This window comes from Ursus arctos, unplaced genomic scaffold (assembly GCF_023065955.2).
Source record: "Ursus arctos isolate Adak ecotype North America unplaced genomic scaffold, UrsArc2.0 scaffold_11, whole genome shotgun sequence".
Classification (NCBI taxonomy): Eukaryota; Metazoa; Chordata; class Mammalia; order Carnivora; family Ursidae; genus Ursus; species Ursus arctos.
In genome coordinates this window covers 61,843,662-61,869,706 of record NW_026622775.1, presented here as the reverse complement: position 1 = coordinate 61,869,706, position 26,045 = coordinate 61,843,662, and the positions used below count along the sequence as shown (strand labels likewise).

Genomic DNA, 26,045 nt, shown 5'->3' with positions numbered 1-26,045 from the left:
CATTAGGATGACCACTATCAGAAAAACGGTACATAACAAGTGTTGAGTATGTGGAGAACCTGAAATCCTTGTGTACTGTTTGGTGGGAATGTCAAATGGTGCAGCCACTATAGAAAACAGTATAGTAGTTCCTCAAAAAATTAAAAATAGAATTATCATATGATACAGCAATCCCACTTCTGGTTATATATCCAAAAGAATCTAAAGAAGTATTTGGACACCCATGATCATTGTAGCAACATTCACAATAGCCAAATAACACAAATATCCATCAATGGATAAACAGGTAAACAAAATATGGTATATACAAAAGTGGAATATTATTCAGTGTTTATTTTTTTTAAAGATTTATTTATTTGAGAGAGAGAGAGCATGAGCAGAGGGCAGGGGAAGAGGCAGAAGAAGAGGCAGAAGCAGGCTCCCCACTGAGTAGGAGCCCGATGCAGGGCTCCATCCCAGGACTCCGGGATCATGACCTCAGCCAAAGGCAGATGCTTAACTGACTAAGCCACCCAAGCACCCCTTATTCAGTGTTTAAAGGAATTCCTGTCACATGCTATGTCATGTAAGGAACCTAAAGACATGATAAAAGATATAAGTCAGTTACAAAAAGACAAATGCTGTATGATTTCACTTATATAATAAGTTGTCTAAAGCAGTCACATTTGTAGAAACAGGACAAGGGTTGCAACAGGTTCGATGGAAGGGGAAAAGGGGAGTAAATGTTTGATGGGTATAAAAGAGTTTCCGTTTTGCAAGATGAAAATACTCAGTACCATTCAGTATATTCACATTGTCATAGAAATTCACAATGTGAATATACTTAATACTGAACTGTACACTTAAAATGGTTAAGATGGTAAATTATGTTTTTATTGTTATTTTTAAAGTTTATAATGAAATAAGGTAAGTTTACTTTCCAATTTACAAATATTTAAGTAGTACAATGTTCCGAATAAAGTATGTCCTTGCATATACAGTGATATTAAGAAATTGATGGAGTAGGCAGATCTAAGCTTGTATTCCCACACAGAAATGTCAAAAAACAAATTTCAGATCCAAGTTTGTCAGAACTCTGGAAAAGAGTCAAAGGTTTGCAGTAACAAAGCAAATGCTGAATGAATTCAAAGGTGACTTGAAAACTGTAGGAAAAATTTGTGGCATTTTTTTTACCTGCCATTGTCCCATCCCTCTCCAGCACAGTGGCAGTCTTGAAACAGTGCCAGCCTGTGTTACCACTGTGGGCCCCTGGTGTCTCATTCTGAAGAGAGCAGAGCAGACTTTGGTTAAATATATTGCTTAAATCTGTTGTAACCTGTCTAGAGGATACCTGGGGGACTGACAGAATGTGTTCATCTCTCTTTTACCTCACTCAGAACTCAGACTGGAAGGCAGTAGGGCTTTGACCCAAAATACTGCAAGGAGAACTAACAACCTGCAAACACCTGGGGCAAAATATAGTCAAGATATATAACAGTCAAGATACGTAAGGCCTGGGAGGAAAACCTGGGGAGGATTCTTTGGGAAATCAAGACATTCAAAGGAACTCGTATGTATGGAGCAATGTAGAAGTCCACATACATGCCTGAATTAAGATGCATGTTGAGAAAATTGTTAAGAAGATCCTAAATTTCACTCACAAGTGATCCCTAGGCTCAGTGCAAGACTAGTGTTGAAGGGGGGCCACAACACAGAACTGATCTGCAAAGATTGGAAGAAGTATTTTTTGTTTGCTTGTTTTCAGGGTTTGTGGGTTTTTTAAAGATTTTATTTATTTACTTGAGAGAAAGAGTGAGAGAGCATGTGAGTGATGGGGAGGGGCAGAAGGAGAGGGAGAAACAGACCCAGTGAGCAGGGATCCCGAGGTGGGGGGCTCCATCCAAGGACCCCGAGAACATGACCTGAGCCAAAAGGCAGACACTTAACTGACTGAGCCACCTAGGTGCCCATTTTTTCAGTTATTTTTTTAAGCTCCTGGCATTCCAAGAAAGCATTAATAGGAAACATTAATAGGAGCTGAAGGAACAGAGGTCTCAGTGACTACAAATGAGAAGAAATATAGTCTTTGCAAAACTAGTTTGCAAAACAAACTAAACAAGTAGACTATTACAATCTTGAATTATAATAAAACAAAAGTCCCCAGCAAACCCTGTGAAAGGGTAAGAATTTAATTTCCAGTGTTACCACATTATAATATTCAAATGTCTCATTTTCAACAACAGAAAAAAATCACAAACATGCAAAACAAAAACAAAAAGCCCAAAAAACCAGGAAAGTAGGACCCATTCAAAATAACAAATTTTACAAAATTTAGCAAAATAAATAGAAAGTCTCCCTGAGAAATTTTAGACATTGGAGTAACTAGGAAAAGACTTTAAAATAAGTGCCTTAAATAGGCTTAAAGAGGTAATGGAAAGCATGGACAAAGAACTAAAGGAAATCAGGAAAGCGTATGGACATAATGCAAATATCAATAAAAAGACAGAAATTGTAAAAAGGAACCAAATTCTTTAGCTGAAAAGTACAAGTGAAATGAAAACTCCACTAGAAGTGTTCAACAAATTATTTGATCAGGCAGAAGAAAGAATCCACAGACTTGAAAATCAGTAAATTGAAATGACAAGTCTGAGGAGCAGGAAGAAAACAAATGAAGAAAGGGGATAGGCCTAAGAGACCAATGGAACACCATCAAGTGGACCAACATATGAGAGTCAGAGAAAGAGAAAAGAGATAAAAGAACAGAAAGATTATTTGAAGAATTAAGGGATGAAAACTTTCAAATTTGAAAAATGACGTGAATTTACAAATCCAAGAAACTCAATGACTTCTAAGTAGTATAAATTCAAAGAGACCCACAGTGAAACACCTAATCAAATTTCTAAGTCACAGACGAAATCTTGAAAGCAATGAGAGAATCAAAACATATAAGGGATCTTCAATGATATTATCAATTGATTTCCTTCAGAATCCGTGGAGGCCAGAAGACAGATGATACATTTAAAATATTAAAAGAAAAAAATATTGTCAACTGAGAATTCTATATCCAGAAAAATGTCCTCCAAAAACAATGGAGAAACTGAGATATTCCCAGATTAATAAAAGTTCAGGGAGTTTGTTACCACTAGACCTAGTCTACTAGAACTACTAACAGAAGTCTTTCAAGGTGAAATGAAAGAACCCTAGTCAAAAGCAGAAACCCATATGAAGAAATAAATATCTCCAGCAAACGTAAAATACAGGCAAATATAAAAACCAATATTATTGTAATTTTGGTTTGTCTCTCCACTTTAATTTTCTACAGGATTTAAAAGACAAAGACAGAAAATAATTATAAACCTATGTTATTTGGCACACAATATATAATGATATAATTTGTGATATCAATAACAGAATGGGAGACAGAGCTATATAAGTGCAGAGGTTTTGTAAGCTATTAATGTTAAGCTGATAGGGACCCCTGGATGGTTCAGTCAGTTAAGCATCTGACTCTTGATTTTGACTCAGGTCATGATCTCAAGGTCATATGATCAAGCCCCATGTAGTCTCTGTGTTGATCATGGAGCCTACTTAAGATTCTCTCCTTCTATCCCCCTACCCCTGCTCACTCTCTCTCTCTCTAAAAAAAAAATAATAATAAAATAAAAAGGCCTATTTCCCTTTAAACAAACAAAGAAATAAAGTTGATATCAGTTCAAATTAGATTGTTATAACTTTATGTTGGTATATGTGATGCTCATTGTAACCATAAATACAATATCTATAGAGGAGGAAATGAGGAAAAAATAAGAAAATCTAAAGTCACCACAAATAATAAAACAAACACAAAAGATATCAGTAATAGAGGAAATGAGGGACAAGAAAGCTATAAGACATACAGAAAACAAATAGCAAAATGGCAGAAGTAAATTCTTCCTTATCAGTAATTATTCTAAGTGTAAATAGATTACAAATTACAATAAAAGACAGAAAAGGGAAAAATAAATTTGAAAAACACCATGATCTCCTGGGTGTGCAAGTTTGATTAAACATTCAAAAATAATTGATGTAATCCACCACATCACAGGCAAAACAAGAAAAAAAATCACATGATCCAATTAATGGATTTAGGAAAAGCATTTGACCAATAGCAACTCCAATTCATTATAAAAACTCAAAGCAGACTAAGAATAGAGAAGAACTTCCTCAACCTGATAAAGAACATCTACAAAAAGCCTACAGTTAACATCATACTTATTGGTAAAAACAAAAACCAAAACCAAAAAAAAAAAAAAAAAAACAACCTTTCCCACTAAGATCAGGAACACTTCTCACCACTACTTTTCAACATTGTACTGGAAATCCTAGCTAATGCAATAAGACAGAAAATGAAATTAAAGGTATTCATATTGAAAAGGAAGCTATAAAACTGGGTTTGCAGCTGAGATAATAATCTATGTAGAAAATCAGGAAGAATTGACAAAAAAAAATTGGAACTTATAAGTGATTATAGCCAGGTTGCAAGATACAAGGTTAATATATAAAAGTCAATAATTTTGCTATATACCAGCAATGAACAAGTGGAATATGAAATTTAAAACAATACCATTTACATTAGCACCTCCAAAAATGAAATAGATAGGTATTAATCTAACAAAATATGTACAAGATCTCTAGGAAAACTATGAGATCTGACTAAAGAAATTAAAGAAGAACTAGATTGATTCCATGTTAATGATAAGAAGATTCAACATTGTCAGGATGTCAGTTCTTCCCAAAATGATCTATAGATTCAATGCAATCCCAAGGAAAATCCCAGCAAATCATCTTGTGGTTATCGACAAAAGGATTCTAAAGTTTACATAGAGAGGCCAAAGAAGCAGAATACCCAACATAATATTGAAGGAGAAGACCAAAATCAGAAGACTGATGCTACCTACCTTCAAGACTTACCGTAAAGCTGCAGTAATCAGGACAGTGTGGTACTGGTAAAAAACAAAACAAAACAAAAAAAAACCCACACACACACACTACAGACAAGTGCATCAATGGAGCAGAATAGAGACCCCAGAAATAGACTTCTGTAAATACAGGCAACTAATCTTTGATAAAGGAGCACATGGACATTTACTGTTTTATTCATAATTGAGAAAGCTTGGAAGTAATCCAGATGTCCTTCAGTAGGTGAATGGTTAAATAAATTGTGGCATATCCAGATAATGGAATATTTTTCAGTGCTAAAAAGCAATGGAATATTATTTAGAGTTATGAAAAGACATGGAGGAACTTTAAATGCATATTACTATGCAAAAGACACCAATGTGAAAAAGGCTACACTGTATGATTTCAGCTTGATGGCATTTTGGAAAAGGCAAAACTATAAAGACTATGATGGTTCATGTTCTATGTCAGCTTGGCAGGGCCATAGGGTACCATGATTAAATATGATTTTGGGGTGTCTTCGAGGATGTTTCTGGATGAGATTAGCATTTGAATCAGTGGATTTAGTAGACTGCCTTACTAAGGCTACTACTAAGTTGGTATCATCTAATACATTGAGGGACTGAATTGAACAAAGTGCAGAGGGGGCACCTGAGTGGCTCAGTCCGTTAAACCACCCGCCTTCCACTTGGGTCATGATCTCAGGGTTCTGGGATCAAGCCTTGCATGGGGCTCCCTGCTCAGTGGGGAGTCTACTTCTCACTCTCCCTCTGCCCCCCCCCCCACCCTGCTCCTGCTCCCTCCCTCTCTCTTTCTCAAATAAATAAAATATTTAAAAACAAATAAATAAAAAGAACAAAATGCAGAGGAAAAGAGAATTTGTTTCCTGCAGCAATTATTGCTGTGGTGTTCTTATGGGGAATATCTATGCCCCTCATTTCTTCCACATTTACTAGTTGAAATTCTTCTGTAAGAAAGAGTTCTCCTTTCTACCTCATTTATTTATTCATTATTTATATCAATACAGACTAAAGGATATTTATATTATTTTTTATTATTTGGTTTTGCGATCTGAGAGCCAAAATCTCAACCCTGGAAATGGAGGGAAAGTCTGACTATTATCAGAATCTAAGTTAGGGTAACAGAAACCTACTTTGATGCCTTAATCCAAAGGATAGGAGGAAGACATAGACCTGGCAAAGCCGGAGAACTAGCCTGGAAAGGTGCAGGAACCGAAAGCAATCCCGGAGTCAGGAAACCCGCAGGCAGTGGCCCCCAGGCGGGATTGACCTTCTCAGAGGAGTCCCCAGCTGGTGGGGACCAGTCCTGCTGTTCAGCCTCTCACTCTGACCAGGATTCAAATCCGGTGGAAGTGCCTGTCCCTTGGCTGGAAGAGGAAGGGGGATGATGATGTTAATACCAGACTGTTTCCCTGAGAAAGAGAGGAAGTGAATAGTGAAAGCCAGGCACAGTAGGCTCTCAATCCCTTGTAAATCAACCCTTCGTCAGCCGGGTCCTCAGAAACAAAGGTTAAGCCACGCCTCTTCCCCCAATCCCCTCCCCCATCCAGCCCAGCCCCAATGCCAGTGCGTTGCTCCACTCAGCAACATCCCGGCCTGCAACCCCACTCAAAGTAAGCTCAGGATCTCTGGCGTCATCACAAGGTCTGAGGAAAACAACAACAACAACAAAAATAACTCTTCATGACATGATGTGGTGTGTTAGAAAGGGCAGTGACCCAGTGCCTGGGTCAGCATTCTGGTCCCCTGGCCTTGAGCAAATGTCTTCACTTCTCTGGAAGAGGCTTCGCCTCTTCCACTGTGAAGTGGGTATAGTGCCCTTCATAATCTCTAAGGTCTCCTGAGGCTAAAAAGCCTGTAAGTAAGATTTTAGAGTTCAAGTGCACCACGGAACACCCATAATGAGGATCTTGTCATATGAGAAAATGTTGAAGAAATGGAGCCTTCTAAGAAAGAGCCTGTAAAACAGAAAATTAGACATATTGTATAACATCATAGATTCTTAATGCTGGAGGAGACCTTTCTTAAAGCCATTTTCCAAAATCGTGATGTGCTTGAGAATCGCTTGGGAATCTTTTAAAATGCATCTGCGATTCAGTAGATGGGGTGGGGACTGCTTTGTACCAAGCCTTTCCGTAGAGTAATCGGTGATTCTCAGCTTTGACAGCACATTAGGATCACCTGAGGGGCTTTAAACAAATACTTAAGCCTGGGCTTCTCCCCCTCCAGGCCCCCCAAACGAGATTCTGATTCATTCGGTTCTGAAGCTCCCAGGTGATTGGAATAGGCAGCGAAGTCTGAGAGCCCCGGCCTTCGACCCTCGCTTCTCCAACTTTAGCGTGCACGAGCATTACCTGGAGGGCTTGTTAGGACGCAGCTCGCGGGGCCCCGCCCCCAGAGATCCTGACTCTGCAGGTCCGGGATGGGGCCCCAGATTTTCACGTCTAACAGGTTCTCAGGTGATGCTGACTCTGCTGGTCCGTAGCCTTGGGGGGTCATCTCATTTGACACTGATGTTTCCCATGTGGGAAACCAAGAAGAAATGACTATACCAGGTCTCCCGATTCGGGGTCCTGGGCTTTACCCTCAGCCAATCCGTCCAACTTCCTCTCCTGCGTCCCGCCCTCATCCCCGGGTCCCTGCGGAGACGCTCAAAGTCAGCCCGGGCCGGTTCCCGGGGGCTACAGAGGGGCCGATTTACGAGTAGTGGAAGGCTCTAGCAGAGCGGCGCGCACCTGGACGGGGCCCACGCGAAGACGGGGAGGCTGGCACAGCTGCTGCGGGAGACGCTGCGCATGCGGGACTTTCACGCGCCCCTAGCCGTTCCTTAATTCTCCACTTTGTTGGTCAGACGAGGAAGCCTAGACCTGCGGGGAAAGGGTTGCTGAGGCAACCGGGGCCCTCCCTCCGGCACCCCGGCCCCCTCGTGACCCGGGGCCTCCGCAGGGGCCCCGGCCGAAGAAAGGGATTGGTGCGCGGAGGGGCGGGTTCAGGTGCAGAGAGGATAAAGGCGCCGCGCACTTGGCGCGGGCTCCGGTTTCCGCTAGCGGCGCTGGGATCCCGGGCAGCGTGCTGCTCCAGCTCCTGTTCCCGCCCGCAGCGCAGCATCTCTGGGCGCCTCCGTTGGAAGGTCAGTGCGGAGCTGGCCGGACGTTACCCCGGCTCCTGACCCCGGGAACAGATCCCGCTTTAGGAGCGGAGGCCGATGTCGCGGGCCACCCTGATCCCCCTGGCCCCGGCTGGCCCGATCGGTGTGGCCCCGGCGTGAGCGCAGTCTCCAGGCGTCTCCGCGGAGCTGGGAGACGGGGGGCGCTGCTGGGGTGGACAGGACGCGGCACCGGCCCCTTTCACTTCGCGGGGACACCCTCTGTCTAGGAATAAGGATAGGCGCGGCCGTTCTCATAAAACCGGTTTATCCAGTTATCTCCCGGGGAGGATGGGATCCCACACCCTTTCCACCGAGAGCCGGGCTGAGGCCCCGAATCTTCTTGGGTTCCCTCTCCTGGGCGTCCTCCACCCGCTCTGCAGAGCCAGACCTCTGAGACCCTCTGTATCTCCAGCTTAGAGCTCTGGGTTTTTTTCTAGACTTTTCATCACCACGGTAAGTCCGGACTTTACCAGGTCGTTGATGGAGTCTTTACATTGAGCGGTTTGCTAAGTGCTCTTCCTAGATTGCTCTATTAAATGTTCTCAACAATCTAGTGTGGCGGACCTATCATTGTCCCCTAAGACTGAGAATACTTGAGGTTTGGCAAAGGAGTGTACGCAGACTCACGCAGCGAGAGCTTGGCCGGGCCCCGAACCCCCTCGGCTGGTCGGGTGCCCGGGAGGGGAGGGGAGAGGAGGGAAGGGGAGGAACTGCGCGGGAGGGGTGTTGGGGGTGCGGGGAAGGCGCCCTTAGCGCGATGCTTCCTGTTTGTCTTCTTGGGTACCTGATCCCATCTCTTTAGGGAGAGGTGGGGGGGGGAGGTGGAAGGAGGGTTTGAGACTCAACGAATCTGGTTTCCTACCCCCTCTGGGTGATTAGTATTTGCCTGACCTTGGGCAGGTCAGTTCATCCCGCAAAATGGAGAAAAGATCCCAGCTTCAGGGGTACGGTGAGAGTTAAAGAGTTCAGGAAAGCAGGCATTTCATCCCTGCTCAGTAGTTAGGAGGTGCCTGATTTTTCCTGGGTCATTTCTATTAAGAGTACACACTTATTATTATTTAATGAACCGGAAGATTTAAAGGAGAGACTGCCTTGCAAATGTGTTTTATAAGCGTTATTGGTCCTTAAAAGCCGACTAAGAAGTGGGAGAACCCGCGGGCTTGTGGGGGGGCGGCGGGAATGAAGGTGGGCGTGGTCAGCAGCTTAGTGCCGAGGAGTCTGGTGCCCAGAAATGGTCAACTAGGCAAATGGCACCTTCTTCCTGAAAGCAGTTTCACGGAGTGCAGGGTAGGAAGCCCCACTTTGAGGGTTGGGAATGAAGGTTGGGGCAACCGACCACTCCTGGAGGAGACCCCTGAGACTGGCAGAAAAGATGAAGCCAGTGGGAGAACAAGAATAGGTTTCAGCAGGTTTATAAGCAGAGGGGGAAGAACAGATTGGGAAGTTAAGTGGGGCCGGGCTTGGGAGTTTGAGTGAGACTGGGGTTTGGTAGGCACCAACTGAACTGTTAGGTCTCTGGAGGCAGCACTGATCTCTAGGGGGTGAATTTTCTAGCTCCTCAGCATCATATGTATGTGCAGACCATTCGCTGGGGCTGGAGACTTTTTAAAAAAATGAACTGAAACTCTATGCCAATGAATGAAACAATATTCCTTCCCCCTTATCCCCCACCTCTTGGCAACTTCCTTTCTACTTCCTTTTTCTATGATTTTCATTACTTCAGACACCTTGTATAACTCATGAGTGGAGTCATATGGAATTTGGCCTTTTGGAACTGGCTCATTTGCCATAATGTTCTGGAGGCTAATCCGTGTTGTAGTCTGTGGCGGGATCTCCTTCTTCAAGGCTGAATAATATACTGTTGGGTGTCTATACCACACTTTTTTATCCATTCATCTGTCAGTGGCTGGATACTTCTACTTTCATGCTTTAGTGCCAGAGATATTACTTAATCCGTTCTTATTTATTGTCTCCATGGCTAAGAATGATTAGAGTTAGAACCTGGGGAGATCACAGACAGTGAGAACCTTAAGGGAAATCAATGGTGCACCCTCAAAGAAAAGGCCTATTTTATTGGTCTTAAATATTTCAAATAGGAGTTTCTTTTACTATTCCTGAAACAGAATTACCTATCTTCAGAGCAATTACAGTCTAAATAAGTTTTTCCCCTGAGAAACTGAAGTAATTTTTTCTGCGAACAGGGGCATTCTGTTGTTTTTTGTGGTGTAGACAAACCCTTGATATTTCCTGTTTTCTCCTGGTCTTTCCGTCCCACACTGTGTTTGGTGAGTACTGACAGGGGTCAGGTACTGCTAGGAATTGCTCATAAGAACTCAAAGCTTCATGATAGAGACAGCCATATTGTCTCCTGGCACCTAAGACCAATGTGTCCAAAACCAAACTCTGTCTTCTCACCTGACCTGCTTCCCCAGGGAGCCCATTCTTACAGCAGCACACATAAGAGACCTCAGTATTGCCCTCCTTGATTCCTTATCTAGCCCCACCATATCCATACAATGAATGACCAAAGCCCCTTGAGCTCTGAGTCCTTATCTCCATCAGTCCCACCCTCTTCATGATGTCACTGCTGTCTTAGAGTTCTGTGGTTCGCCCAGACAGGGTCCGTGCCAGGAGATGGGAGAAGTGGTATAATAACCACCCCGGAGAGGCCTGGGTCAGGGAGGCACTCCATTATTTCTGGAGAAAAGTCTGTTGACCTGTTTCTTTTCATCCCTTTGCAGTTAAAGTAAACAAGGTGCTTGGGAGAGAAAGTCTGCGGGCTAATCTTTAAAGAGGGACTGAGAATCTTTGATGATTTCCCTATATATAAATTTAATAACTAGGTTGGCAAAGCAAATTTTACTTTAGAACAGCTCTTCTCAAAGTATGTTCTGGGGAATCCTGCACTTCCCTGAGACATTTTGTAGGGTTTGTGTAGTCAAACTATTTTAAAAATAAGACTAAGTTGTCATTTGCCTTTTTAATTCTTTCTCTTATAAGCGTTCAGTGGCGTTTTCCAGGGTCTCCATGACTTGGGATGAACTTTTCTTCTGATGGTTAATGAAATGTGTGCTTGCATATTCTAGAATCTTGTGTTTCTAGAACCTTCTAAGGGTAAGTAGGCTTGGAGTATAAATATGTGTTTTTTTGGGGGGGTTGTTTTTGTTTTTTTTAAGATTTTATTAATTTATTTGATGGAGAGAGAGAGAGCCAGCAAGAGAGGGAACACAGGCAGGGGGAGTGGGAGAGGAAGAGGCAGGCTCCCAGCGGAGGAGCCTGATGTGGGGTTCAATCCCAGAACGCCGTGATCACACCCTGAGCCGAAGGCATACACTTAATGACTGAGCCACCCAGGTGCTGCTAAATATGTGTTTTCAGAGATGAACTCAATTCTTAGTACTTCTGCACGCTTAGTAGCTATCTTCAGTTACACCTGTTATCACTTCTGTGACCTCATTTCCTTCTAATAAGTCATCACTTTGAAATCCCTAAGTTTTCCTTGTGCCCAATGGGGAAAAAAAAAAAACAAAAACAACCAAAATTAAGTATACTTCATAGTCGTGATTTGAAAACTTTTCTAGGGGTGCCTGGGTGGCTCGGTCGTTAGGCGTCTGCCTTTGGCTCAGGGTGTGATCCCAGAGTCCTGGGATCGAGCCCCGCATCAGGCTTCCTGCTCCGCTGAGAGCCTGCTTCTTCCTCTCCCACTCCCCCTGCTTGCGTTTCCTCTCTCGCTGGCTGTCTCTCTCTCTGTCAAATAAATAAATAAAATGTTTAAAAAAAATGAAAACTTGGGGCGCCTGGGTGGCGCAGTTGTTAAGCATCTGCCTTCAGCTCAGGGCGTGATCCCGGTGATCTGGGATCGAGCCTCACATCAGGCTCCTCTGCTGGGAGCTGCTTCTTCCTCTCCCACTCCCCCTGCTTGTGTTCCTCTCTCGCTGGCTGTCTCTCTGTCAAATAAATAAATAAAATCTTTAAAATAAAATAAAATAAAATAAAAAAATAAAAAAAAATAAAAAAAATGAAAACTTTTCTAAATCTTTAAATGATACAAAATTATTCTAAAATGAAAGGATATTTATGTATTTTTATATTTAAGGATAGATTGTTGGCTGAACAGGGGGATACTAGAAAACTTGATTTTTCTACTCAGTTATACCATCCATGTCTATAAATCTGAAAAAAAAAATGAAATGATCTATCAGAGTTCCTCGAATAATGAAAGGGAGGAATTTGCTCCAGAAAAGTGGACAGAACTAAATAAGACCTAAAAATGTGACAGATTTCATCAGTTTTATAGTTGCTAGAGATTTACATTATGTGTCTTACACTGTAGAACCTTTTTGAATCATATTATGGTTCCAGTAGCGTTCTGAGATCAACCATTCAGAGTCCTCTAAAGAAAAATGAATTGAATGACTTAAATGTACATATGATGAGCTCTTGAAAAGCCAAAAATGATTTGTTACAGCTTTTCAAACTAGCAATGAAAAAGCTATTGAAGCATCTAGCAGGATAGGTTATCAAATTGCAGTGGCTGGAGAAACACAATAAAGCCTTGTTTGGATGAAAAAGCATTGAAAGAAATCCTAGCCCTGTCACTTTCTAATAATATAGAAACTTGTCAAGTTAAAAATTTACCTGTAAACATGAAGACTGAGTTAGTATCTTTTTTTTTTAAGATTTTTAATTATTTATTTGAGAGAGAGAGAGCACAAGCAGGGTGAGAGGAAGAGGGAGAAGGAGAAGCAGACTCCCAATGAGCCAGGAGCCCGACGTTGGGCTCTATCCCAGGACCTGGAGATCACTACCTGAGCCGAAGGCAGATGCTTAACCATCTAAGCCACCCAGGTGCCCCCTGAATTAGTATCTTAACACAAGTGTATTCTACCTTATAAATGGAAGAACTCGCAGTCATGGCTGGATTTGTCATTTTGTCTATATTCATCTGGTATCAGCACCAAACCAGCTGTCAGTATCTTTTTGGTGAATGCTTGGCAGCGAAAGCAAGTAGTGCCAAAGTAGTCTGTGTAGGATAGCTTTTTGGAAAAATTTCCTGAGGAATGCCTTTTATATGACAGTAAAAATGTGAAGTTTTATTCGATCTTGACCCTTGAGGACCTGCCTTTTTAGTATGCCATGTGTTAAAGGGATGCACTCGTTCCGGGTTGAGGTGTGACGGCTGCCCTGAGGTAAAGCATTTGTGCGATGCAATGGCAAGCTGAACTGGCCACTTCTTTTTCATAGAAAAGCATTTTTTGCTTCAAGGGATGACTGAAAAACTAGGGTTATTCATACTTGGATGACTGGAATACATTTTCTAAAAAATGAACCAAGGGAGCTTGCATTTCAAGGAAACAACTAATGATATTTGTTGCCAATTAACTTGTCTCCACCCCTGTGAGCTTGATAGCTTCTCAGTATTTAGAAACTTTCTGAAGAGATCAGTATGACCTTTTGATCTTCTCTAACACACTTCTCTAGTGAAGTGTGTTAACATTCAGAAGCCCTGCGTAAGTCGCTGAACCAACATTTTCCAAAAGACCAGTGCATGAAATTACAAAACAATCGGGGCTAAAAGATCCATTCAAAGCACTAGATAGGCCAGTGGGTTTGAAGGTACAGAATCCAAAAGGTTCATTGATAATGGCTTCAGATTCTACCTTGCAGCTGACCTTAAAGAAACTACCATGTGGGGACGCCTGGGTGGCTCAGTCGGTTAAGCGTCTACATTCGGCTCGGGTCATGATCCCAGGGTCCTGGGATTGAGTCCTGCATCCGGCTCCTTGCTCAGGGGGGTGTCTGCTTCTTCTTCTAGCCTCCCCTGCCCCGCTCATGATCTAGCTCTCTCTCTTTCTCAAATAAATAAATAAAATGTAAAAAAAAAAATAATGTGTTGAGTTTTAGATAGCAAAGATGAGTATCCAGAATTATCTGAAAAGGCTTTTAAAATACTGCTCCCTTTCCCCACTATTTCACTGTGTGAGTCTGGATTTTTTCTACATACTTCAATTTAAGTAGCAAATTGGGTGCAACAGCAGATGTGAGAATCCAGCTGTTTTCTATTGAGGCAGACAACAAAGATGTACAAAGAGTAGCTCTCTTCTCATTTTTTAAAATACTTATTTTCATAAAATATGTTTATTGGCTTTAAATGAACTAATATATTAAACATTTCTCCATTTTGCTTTCTAACACAACAAACGTCGTTCAATGTAACCCACATATACAAAAGTTCTACGTAGTCCTCAATATTTAAGAATGGAAAGGAATCCTGGGACCAGAAAACTTGACAACTGCTGCCTTAAGACTATTCCATTGAGGGCCGCCTGGGTGGCACAGCGGTTAAGCGCCTGCCTACGGCTCAGGGTGTGATCCCGGCGTTCTGGGATCGAGCCCCACATCAGGCTCCTCCGCTATGAGCCTGATTCTTCCTCTCCCACTCCCCCTGCTTGTGTTCCCTCTCTCGCTGGCTGTCTCTATCTCTGTCAAATAAATAAATAAAATCTTTAAAAAAAAAATAAAGTCTTTAAAAAAAAAGACTATTCCATTGAACTTGGCAGTAGAAAGGTTATAATCTTGACTTGGAAAAGCTATTTGCTGTAGGTGGTTGACAGTTTTTTGTCATTGTTTTTAATGTCCACACCTTGTTAATCAGAGCAATCCTCTGATGGGGACAGTAGTGCTGCTTGGTGGTGAAGAGCTGCTTTATTCACTGACCTGAGCATATAGTGAGATGGTGAATGTCAAATGTTAGTTATTAATAGTGGTGAAAGAAGAAGAACTGAACTCAATTATGGATTGTCCACATTGTTAACCTAAAATGCTTTATATTCGGTTAAGAATGTGAGCCACAGGGTGCCTGGGTGTCTCAGTTGAGTGTTAGACTCTTGATTTCGGCTCAGGTCATGATCTCAGGTCATGGGATCCAGGCCCCCATCAGGCTCAGCGTGGACTGTGGAGCCTGCTTGGGATTCTCTCTCTCCCTCTTCTCTCTCCCTGACCAATCTCTCTCTAAAACAAAACCAAAACAAGCAAAGGGATCTGTAACGAGGTCTCTCTGGGCAGAACCTCACAAAAGCAGAGTTATGGGACCGATCAATGAAGTGAATGCTGATGGTCGTGGCGCAGTTGACAGCCTGGAATTTCTGACAACGATGGCAAGAAAAATGAAAGACACAATGAGGAAGAAACGAGAGCAGTCCGTGTGTTTGATAAAGATGTCAGTGGCTGTATGAGTGCAGAGCTTTGCTGTGTGATGACAAACCTGGGAGAGAAGCAGGCAGATGCTGAGGTTGACAAGATGGACAGGGAAGCAGATGTTCATGGCGCCGACCATGTGAACTATGAAGAGTTTGTACTCATGACAGCAATGTGCAGACGTTGTACAGAATGGGTTCAAATGTACCAAATTGTTTATCTGCCTCTTCCTTGTAACTTATCTGTAAAAGGTTTTCCTCCTGCTGTCCAAAAATAGGCAGGTACAGTGATTAGGACCTCATTCCTCCATATTTTCTTCCCTTATTTTTCTGTCCTTGTCCTGAAACCTTGCTTGAGAAAATCGATCCAGTCACATGGTGCACGTGGCTTCCTCTGGATAAATCTAAGTCCTTCTGCACACCTCAACGTAGATGGAGTTGGTCAAATGGGGGAAGATCTGGGTTGTGCCTTTTTTTAAAAGTAGTTTTGGTTGGGAAGCGTCAGCATGTTGTAGACGCGAGGAGACATAACTCTTATGTGGAGTGTGGACAGTCAGCATTATGTACTTCACAGTTGCTCTGTTGCAAAAAGGGTGTATGACGCACATACTCATTATGTTTTTGTACTGCCGGTCCTGTACTAGAAACATTTTCTTTTATCGTTACTTGCTTTTTAAACTTTGTTTAGCCCCTTAAAGAAAATTTGCTTATGGGACAATTGGCCTCAAATCCATTCCAAGTTAGGCATTTGTTTTCCAATAAAAAATTACAATTTACTCTATCCCCCCTCTCCCCTCCCAAAAAAGAATCAGAGTTTTTACCTGGTCCTGGATGGCAATGATGGCTGAAGGATGTTTTCACCAAAGGTCTTCTGAGGGACGCTTGGGCCTTTCCTATAATGCGGCCTAGAGTGGGAGCCCCTGGTCCTGTCCTGACCCCCCACAGCAAGCCAGAGATCCTGCAGCAGAAGGCTCTCTCCTGCTTGTTTGACCAAGTTAGCTGGGGCAAAGGGCCCCAGGGGATTTGAAGGGCTTTCTGTTAGTGTTCTCTCCTCAAGGCACTGAGTTGAGTGTCGGAGCAGGCTAAGTTCAGATCTTGAAGGGTCTTCTACTGTAGTTTACAAATATAGGATGGTTAGATCTGGTGAGCTCTTTGGAAGGGGAGTCGGCTCTGAAGGCTCAACTACCAGCTCTGTTGGAAATCCTACGGTGGAAGCAGGGCCCTGTGCAGAGCGCAAGAGGCCAGACTTTAGAGGATGGGGACCAGCAGAGCTGGCTGTGTGGCTCTGATTTACTCTTGTGACACACTTGCCTGGGTGTGGGGGATGAAGCCCTGCCTGCGCCTCCAGTCACAAGCCTTCTGTGATTGGATCGTCTTGACCGCTTAAGGCCAGAACTGATTTCATGTTCAGTAAGCAGTAAGACTGGTGAGGAAAAGGAGGAAGACTAAACTATTCGTGATCTGGAAGGAAAGGAAAAACCGGCTTTCAAATGATCCTTTCGAAAGGAGAGGGCAGTAAAACGATGTGGTCACAGCCTACAGAATATCACTGAGGGCCTTATTACCTTAACCCATCTGCTTTTCTAGTCTGGTTCATTCTAAGGATAACATCTGAGTTATCCTTTGCACAAGACTTACAGGCCGCTAGGCTATTTAATCTGGGACCAGTTTGTGCCTTCCGTTGGTGCACGGCGGACCGCTACCAGCTGTAAAGATTTGAAGGCTTCGCTAGGATGCCCTGACTTGGTGTTTCCTGCTCTCTGTATGGTCCCTTCCACCGTGACCATTAGATGCAGTTGATGTCAGCATTGTGCTGTGTCAATTCTAAATCTCTGCCCCGCTTTTGTCTGCCTGCTGTGTTTGATCCCCTTTTCACAGAGCCCAGCTCACAGCAGGCTCTTGACGGGCTTCCTGTCGGTCCACTCAGCAGTCTCTTTAGTTCAGTTTCAGAGTCCAATCTGCTTTTTGCCTGTGAGCTGACAATCTTCGGGAGCTTGTGTTTGGTGGGGTCGGGAGCACAAATGTTGCATAACGAGCTCCGCTGCTTTTTTATTGCAGGGTATTTGTAGAGAAATGCCGGTCACTAGGATGCTGCAGCAGGTCGCGGGCCAGATGCTGGGGAGACCGGCCTGTGGCTGCTGGACAGCTGGCCCTCCGCTCCGGTTTCTGGGCACTTCTCCTCGGCAGATTCCAGCAGATGCCAACTTCCACTCTGCCTCTTTCTCTGGAACAGACCAGCCACGCGTCCTAATTACAGGTTGGGGGGGGGGTTGTTTTGTTTTGTGTTCTTTTCTTTTTTCCACATTTGCAACTTGATTTTTTCTTCTTTCTTTCCTTCCTTCCTTCCTTCCTTCCTTCCTTCCTTCCTTCCTTCCTTCCTTCCTTCCTTCTTTTCTTTCTCTCTCTCTTTCTCTCTTTCTCTCTCTTGTTTTTCTTTCTGTGCTGTTTCTGGATGGTTCTGTGTTTAGAACGGCTATCATGCTACATGTTAGCATACTAGCTAACATGTATTCATCAGAAATGACCTTTTCCACGATTGGCTTCCTCCAGAACATGGCAAGCCCACAACCCTTATAGTGTCCTGTTGCCAGTGCTTTGTTTGCATGTTGTAATTTTTTATTGTCTGAAGGTTGGATATAGGAAAGGACGGGGCCAAGAAGCTGCTGGGGAGCTGCGATCGCTGGGGGGGCCAGGGCTCGCGGGCAGCGCGGGTGCAGGGACTAGGGCATGGGCGGGGCATCGGGTGCACCTTTCCTTGGCCAAACTCCTCAACCCAAACGCCCCATCATCCATCCCCAGCACCTGTGGCACATTTGTGTGTGGGAGACAGAGGAGACACGTTAGGGCCTGCCTGAGGAACCCATTCCCACCATCTTAGAATGTCGTTGATCTCTTCGTCCCCAGACTCGCCTCCTGTGTTCCTTACCTCCTGTCCACCCGGCCCTGCTCGCTCCGGACTTCTTCGGGCATTCCAAGTCCTTCTAGCCAACCCAGCCCGCCTCCGATGTAATGGACACACTTTATTTCCTTCTTCCCACCAGATTGTCTCCCCTTGGCTTCTCACGTTCCTCAGTGTCTGTGTGTGTGTGTGTGTGTGTGTGTGTGTGTGTGTGTGCGCGCGTTTCTTTCACTGCCTCCTTCTCCCCTCCTACTGGAAATGGACTTCAGGTGTAGTCACGTCCCCTCTGCAGCATCCTCCCTGGTTCACCCCACTTGTCTCATGGTGGTTTACTCCCTCCTGCCTCCACCAACAGAGCATCTTCTAGAACCCGATGGCAGTGTCAGTGGGCCTGGTTCCAGTCCTGTGGTAACAAGCGCTTATAGGAAATCCTACTTTCTGTATCTCCCTGCCTCGTTTATTTCTCCCAAATGAAATTTACAGTTGCATTCCCCCAGATGTACTCACAGCCCCAGCTCACCATTTCTCTCAGTGGCATTTTTAAGCCTCCAAATTAGGAAGCTCTAATCCTCATTTTTAATTTCCTTCATGGCTCCTTGTCGATTCAGTTGTCTGCCCTATTTTCAGATGACTTCCTGGTTTGTCCCCTCTTTCCCCTCTCGCGCCCCAGCCAGTTCTAATGGGGGATGGGCTTCTGGATAATCCTTCTGGAGGCTGATCTCAACCTATTCTGTTTGGCTTTGAGTGTTTTGGCACCTGTTGCACTCAAGCTTCAGAGCCCATCAAATAATGAGGGCAGGTCTCGGAGGGAATTCCTGGACCAAGGAGCTAGGAGGTTGTCCAACGTTCTTGTGATTTTCCTCTTCCTGCACCCTTGCTTCCCATCAGCCACTGCATGCTGGAAAGAGTTTTGTCTCTGCAACTAACATTACCTGCATTGATCTCTGCCCTAGCTTGGAGGACATGACTTAGTTCTATCAGGTCAGACTGGGGCTTTCCCTAATTAGCTGAGATTGCCAGATAGTCTTATTCAGTTACTACATTCTGGGGATAATTTAATTGGTTAGATTTGGATTAAAGTTCCACTTTTTTCTTCTTCATCTAGGGGGTCTTGGCCAGCTTGGAGTGGGGCTTGCTAACTTTTTGAGGTAAGAGCCCAAAAAGCTGAAATTGAAAATCTGAGTTCATCAGTATATATAGCTTGTCTTTGGCAACATTTAATCATATTATTTTGCTCTTAATATCATAGACTTGTAGCAGGTCCATGGCTCATCATCTCCCACACTGGTCCTTTGCCCTGTTTGAAAGAGCGTTTTCATTGGACCAGTTATATCCTAGATGTACCAACTCATGTGTTTTGATTTTCCCTTCAGGAAACGATTTGGGAAGGACAACGTAATTTTGTCTGACATAAGGAAACCCCCCGATCACATCTTCCACAGTGGTAAGAGATCAAGATGCCTGATTTTTGTTTTATCTTTGATTTTCAAAATGCAGTTCGAGAGGCAGCTCATGGGATCAGTGTGTACAACAGCTCATAACCAGACTTGTGATGAAAAGAAAGGTGTTATTGAGGCCCAGTTGTGTGACTTTTAAAAAATTTCCAATTTGGGGGCACATGGGTGGTTCAGTCTGGTAAGTGCCCAGCTCCTGATTTTGCCTCAGTTCACGATCTCAGGGGTGTGAAATCAAACCCCGGGTCCGGCTCCCTGCTGGGCACGGAGCCCACTTGGTATTTTCTCTGTCCCACTCCTTCTGCCCCCCCCCCCACTCACTCTTCCTTAAAAGGAAAAAAATCTGCTATTTTGGTCCCTCATAGTTCTGTGAAATGTCTACAGTAATGCTGCTGCTTGTTCAAGAGTTACAAGAACAGGAGAACTCTTCTGAACTTGAAGTAAAGTTTGGGAATGATATCTTTGGATGTTATTTGGGATAGTATTTTTGGAATAAAAACTTTGATTCCTGCCTATATGAGTTTTTAGTTAACTTCACTCAGAAGGAAAACAAACATTAAGTTCTGTAATGAAGAAAAGGAACTTGAAAAAATTTTGGGAAATTAATCCTCCTATTTCAACACAGACTTGCTCTTAAAAAAAAAAAAGATGTATTTATTTATTTTAGAGAGAGAACAGCAAGAGGGAGAGAGAGAGAATCCCAACAGATTCTGCATGCTAAGCTCAGAACCTGACATGGGGCTCGATCTCATGACTCTGAGATCATGACCTGAGGCAAAATCTAGAGTCAGACACTTTTTTTTTTTTAAGATTTTATTTATTTGTCAGAGGAAGGAAGAGAGAGAGCACACAAGCAGGGGGAGCAGCAGTCTCCCGGCTGAGCAAGGAGCCTGATGTGGGACTCGATCCCAGAATCCTGGGACCATGACCTGAGCAGAGGACAGACACTTAACTGACGGAGCCACCCAGGTGTCCCCAACATAGACTTGCTCTTAAACTGCTGTGCACACGCACAAACACTTCAACCTGCTCAAGTTTTCTCCTACCTTAGAAACATGTTGATAACGTCTCCTGGTCCTTCCTGGTTCCGTGTCAGCCTTTGGCTTTACCAGTACTTTGCTGTGAGTGGGGGAAGTTGCCACTGAACCAAACTGGCTCTGCCTAGCTCAGGCTTGTGGCTCTTCTATACCAAGCTGTATGTTCTTTTAAAAATCCACTTCTATTTCCTTTTGAAAATACATAACTTTTCAGCAGAGCGAAATCACCCTGTGCATGGACGGGTGGTATTAACAGCACCAACTCTGGAACCAGCGGCCCCCACTGGTTCCCCCGTTTCCCCACTCACTCTGTCTTGGCTGGTTCTTTCTTCTCTGTGCCTCAGTTTCCTTCCTGGTCAACTATAGCTCCCTTAAAGGCTGTATGAGAGCTAAATACACAGAAAGCCCTCAGAACAGCTCCTGGCAAGTGTAAGTCCTTTCTAAGTGCTAGCTATTATTACGTGGGGGTGGTTGGGCTTTGTTCTTCCATAAGCGAAATGCTGCATTGCGTCCAAGTGCTTTAGTCACCAAGTTGATCCTAATGGAATTCTCGAGTCAGCAGGGGTGGGGGAGAAGGTCTACTTCGCATTTAAACCCCAAACTTGAGCTTCTGTGGTTTTGCTGTGTTCCTGGTAGGTCCGTTTATTTATTCGGACATTCTGGATTACAAGAATCTTCGGGAGATCGTGGTAAACAACCGCGTCACCTGGTTGTTTCATTATAGTGCTTTGCTCAGTGCGGTTGGGGAGGCAAACGTGTCCTTGGCCAGAGCCGTAAATATCACCGGTAAGTTTCTGGGTCTTGCTCAAAATGGGCGATGTGCCAGTTTTTCCAGGTCTTTGGTAGGAGATTTTTCTGACGGTGCTCATGTCTGTTCATTTCAGGATTGCATAACGTCTTGGATGTTGCAGCAGAACACAGTTTGCGATTGTTTGTGCCTAGCACGATCGGAGCTTTTGGACCTACTTCTCCCCGGAATCCAACTCCTGATCTCTGTGTTCAGAGGCCCAGGACGATCTATGGGGTGTCCAAGGTCCACGCGGAGCTCATGGGAGAAGTAAGCCTTGCTTGTCAAGATGACTCAACGTTGCCTTTTCTGTTCTTTCTGCCTCGTGCACTTGCTGATTCATCCTTGGAGAGGACATTTCCCTCCACCCCCACTCCCACCCCCAGCCCAGCCCCCAGAAGTGCTTGCAAACTGATCGTGTTGGCCAAGTGGCAGGTAGTGATAGCTCCAGAAGAACTCCTTAGCCCTTGGCCATGTGATAGCACTCAGCTGCCCTTCTCAGAGGCCCCTCGATGGCACCCTCTTCTTCATTTGCTGCCTGTCTTACGGGTCCTGCTCCATTCTGTCAGGCTCCCAGTATTGGCAGTAATGCGAGGGGATTTTCAAACCTTGTGTTAATGGAGAACATCAAATGACTTTTGGTTCTGTTTTTTAAAATACTCTTTGTCTTAAAAACTCTATGCTAAGGGATGCCTGGGTGGCTCAGTCCGTTAAGCATTTGCCTTCGGCTCAGGTCATGATGGAGACCTACATCAGGCTCCCTGCTCACTGGGGAGCCTGCCTCTCCCTCTGCCTGCTGCTCCCCCTGCTCGTGCTCTCTCTCATGTTCTCTCTCATTTTCTCTCTCTCTCAAATGAATAAAATAAAAAATCTTAAAAACAAAACAAAAAACAACCAACTCTACAGCAAATGTGAGTTGGTGTCTGCTCCCTCAGCTGACCTATCAGGCATTGCCCTCCTCCCTCGAGGTGCTCCCCCGGGCTCTGTGAAATGCCGCACTGCAGGAACATGCTCTTGGAGGACTGTTCGGGGCGGCCAGCAGTGACTCTCTTCCAAAGAAAGTTTGGAAATCAGTGCAGGCTGATTTATTATTGACCATATTATGTCACCAGAGTGATTTTCTGAAGATAAAAAACTTAAGGGTTATTTATTAAAGAAAAGTGAGTGACTCTTAGAAATTCTACAGTCTAATTTCTTTTAGGAATATTTTAATAGAACTGCCTGGAAAGATAGTCCACCACCCCCCACCACCATCCAAAAAAATAGCTGTTTTAGGGTTTGTTTTAAAGTCGTTTTTCTCTTTTTCTTAGTATTATCATTACCGGTACGGGTTGGATTTCCGATGCTTGAGATATCCTGGAATCATTTCAGCGGACTCCCAGCCTGGAGGAGGAACAACTGGTAAGTGCTGTTTTCTGTTTCTGCCCTACGTAGGATGGGCTTTCTTAATGCTATGAACAGGGGTGAGGGACCGGCTGTGTTTTTAGCGGTGTGCTGACCCAAGTTTCTGCCTGCCCTCTGGCAAGCGCATCTGAGAAGCTCATGGAATCCCACTGACTTGAACTTGTTAAGTAAGGGCAGCTCATGCTGGTGTTGCAAATCCAGCTCGGGATTGGCCATCCCCAGGGCTGGAATCAAACAGATAATATTCGAGAATAAATTTGTCATCCACAATGTAGGAAGACGCCAAATAGGAAATAGCCTCTTTCTTTAAATCCAGCCTTTGTTTCTTAATGCAGAGAGCTCTGCGAAAATGGACTGTATATATACATGCATATTTTTAAAGGAGCATAAGTGTTATGATTATGATTATGATTAATTTGGACTCAAGCATGCATTATATTCAGTAACTCCCATATTAGAAATCCTTCCCATATGAGGGGTTCTGAGATACAATAGAAAAGCTAAACCTTGACAAAATCTGAGTGATTTTAATTTTTTTAAATTTTATTTATTTATTATTTATTAGAGAGAGAGAGCACAAGCAGGGGAGCGGCAGGCAGAGGGAGAAGCAGACTCCCCGCTGAGCAAGGAACCCGGTGTGGGACTCGATCCCAGGACCCTGAGATCATGACCCTGAGCCTAGGTGTCCCAAAATCTGAGGGATTTTGAAGGAGATTTTCGTTTGGGTTACTTTTTAAAAAGCTTTTTGCCTTAATACAATGCCTCTCCAAGTATGCACTGGGAATCCCTCAGGATCTTTGGTTTCTTTCTTTTTTTTTTTTTTAATAATGATTTTTTATTATATTATGTTAGTCACCATACAGTACATCCCCGGTTTTCGATGTAAGGCTTGATGATTCATTAGTTGTGTATAACACCCAGTGCACCATGCAATATGTGCCCTCCTTACTACCCATCACCGGTCTATCCCATTCCCCCACCCCCCTCCCCTCTGTAGCCCTCAGTTTGTTTCTCATAGTCCATAGTTTCTCATGTTTCATTCTTTGGTTTCTTTCAAAGGGTCCAAGAGGCCAAAACTCTTTCCATATCAATATTAAGATGTTATTTGCCTTCTTTTCACTTTCTTTACGAGTGCACTGTGAAGTTTTCCAGAGGCCGTGTGATGTGTGGCAGCACAGTGGGCTGAACGCACAAGCACGCAGGAGACTCCAGCTGTCTGCTACTAAGACAGAGAGATTGTCAAAATGGAAAACACACCGTTCTTTTCACTAAATGTTCTTTTGTTTCGAAAATATGTTCTTCATATACAATATCATGCATATGACTATGTGATGGGTTTATTATTATCATTTTAAGATGTAGTAGTATTTCCTTAAATGCTCGATTAATTTCTGGTATAGTAGATGTTGATGGAACCCACACTCCTAAGACCTCCTTAGGGGTCCTCAGTGGTGTTGAGGAGCATGAAGAGGTTCTGAGACTAAGGCATTTAAGAACCAGTACCCTGACACAAGAGGCTCATTCATCGTTTTGTTATAAGACAACCCACAGACAGGGTTCTCTTTCAGACTATGCGGTCCAGATCTTCCACGATGCCCTAAAGAATGGCAAATTTGAGTGCAACCTGAAACCCAGCACGAGGCTCCCAATGATGTATATCGATGACTGCCTCAGGGCCACTCTGGAAGTCATGGAGGCCCCAGCAGATTCCCTCTCCATGAGGACCTATAACGTCAATGCCATGAGCTTCACCCCTGAGGACCTGGCCCAGGAGGTTCTCAAGCACGTACCAGAATTCCAGATCGTGTACAACGTGGATTCTGTTCGACAGGCCATAGGTGGGTACATCATTGCAAAACCCCTCAAAACCCAAGTGAAGCTTCAGTCTGCACTGTGAGTCCCTTGAGGACACAAAGCATGGAGGATAAGGAGGGTTCTGACACATTCTGGAGAAGGAGCTGTTGTTGAGCCCACAGATGCTACAGTTTGGGGCACTGATATCTAAAGGGGGTAGAATCGTTCAATTCCAAATAAATAGCTTGTCAGCATTTCGCCATTTTATCATTGAAACATAAAACCAGCCTACAGCATAAGAAAACGTCCCTGGGTTTTCCGATGCTGTGACTGCCACTATTTCCCTGAGCACTGTCGGAGTATAAGATTCCTGCCTTACGACTTCATGGGAGATTTTAATAGTGTGTCACAATTCCCAGTGCCTGACAGTCGACGTGTCAATAGAATCTTCTAATCTAAGAGGGTGGCTACGTATGCACATAATGGCCACTCTGGTCTGCTCAGAGGAGGAATTTCAGAGAGTGAATTTCTTTTGTGGTATCTTGGGTGATAGACCTTTATATAGAATGTGCTAGACGTTTTTGCAAATGTAGAGCTGGAATAACTGAAGCTTCTCTTCCATGTCTTTTCCTAGCGGATAGTTGGCCGATGAACTTTGATGACAGCAATGCTCGGAAGGACTGGGGGTGGAAACACGATTTTGATCTTCCAGAGTTGGTGACAACCATGTTGAACTTCCACGGTTCTGATACTAGAGTTGCCCAAGCTAACTGAGGGAGTCGGAAGGGAGAGCTCATGTATCCTGGACCACTGTCAAGGGAAAACCGTAATGACCCCAAGGTTATAGACCCCAAGGAACCTAGATTATCTGGAATGGAAGGACGAATTGGATGAGATTTTGGCAGCTTATATTGAACTGCCAGATTGGGGAATCAAGTTGGCTTTTGCATTTCCAAAATGCTGTAGGTTTGGTGGTAGGACTTCTAAACCTTTGCTGTTTGCCTAAACTTGCCCAAACACACATACCACAGAATGAAGACTTCCAGTCAGAATAGTTGCCATTTCCTTAATTCAGATGAATTGACCATTTTGGGGAAGGTGGATGTATGTGATGTTTGTCTTCAATTAAATTTAATTTAAATATCACTCCTAAGACTCCATTTTTCCCTTGACTAGAGACCAAAGATTACATTTTTAAAAAGATGATCTTCTAATTTAAAAGTACACTATCCCATCAGGACATAAATGTTTGCTGTAAAATCCCATGTTCATAATGTTCAAGAGATCGTAACACTTCTTCAAAAATTATCACTTCTAATTTACTTTTCTGTAAAAAGATGTATCTGTAGGAAATGAAGAATATCAAAGATGATCCAACTAGTAATGGGG

The 26,045-nt window shown here is 43.8% G+C and overlaps 1 protein-coding gene across 1 annotated transcript; it reads left to right on the top strand.

The window, feature by feature from the left end:
- Nucleotides 1-18,160: 18,160 nt before the first annotated feature.
- On the top strand, nt 18,161-25,802 carry LOC113270031 (L-threonine 3-dehydrogenase, mitochondrial). The gene is made up of 8 exons (XM_057309981.1): nt 18,161-18,287; nt 19,286-19,328; nt 19,554-19,624; nt 21,308-21,457; nt 21,556-21,728; nt 22,769-22,859; nt 24,431-24,700; nt 25,291-25,802. The coding sequence occupies exons 1-8, from the start codon at nt 18,161-18,163 to the stop codon at nt 25,428-25,430; spliced, it is 1,065 nt and encodes a 354-aa protein (XP_057165964.1). The 3' UTR covers nt 25,431-25,802.
- Nucleotides 25,803-26,045: the final 243 nt, after the last annotated feature.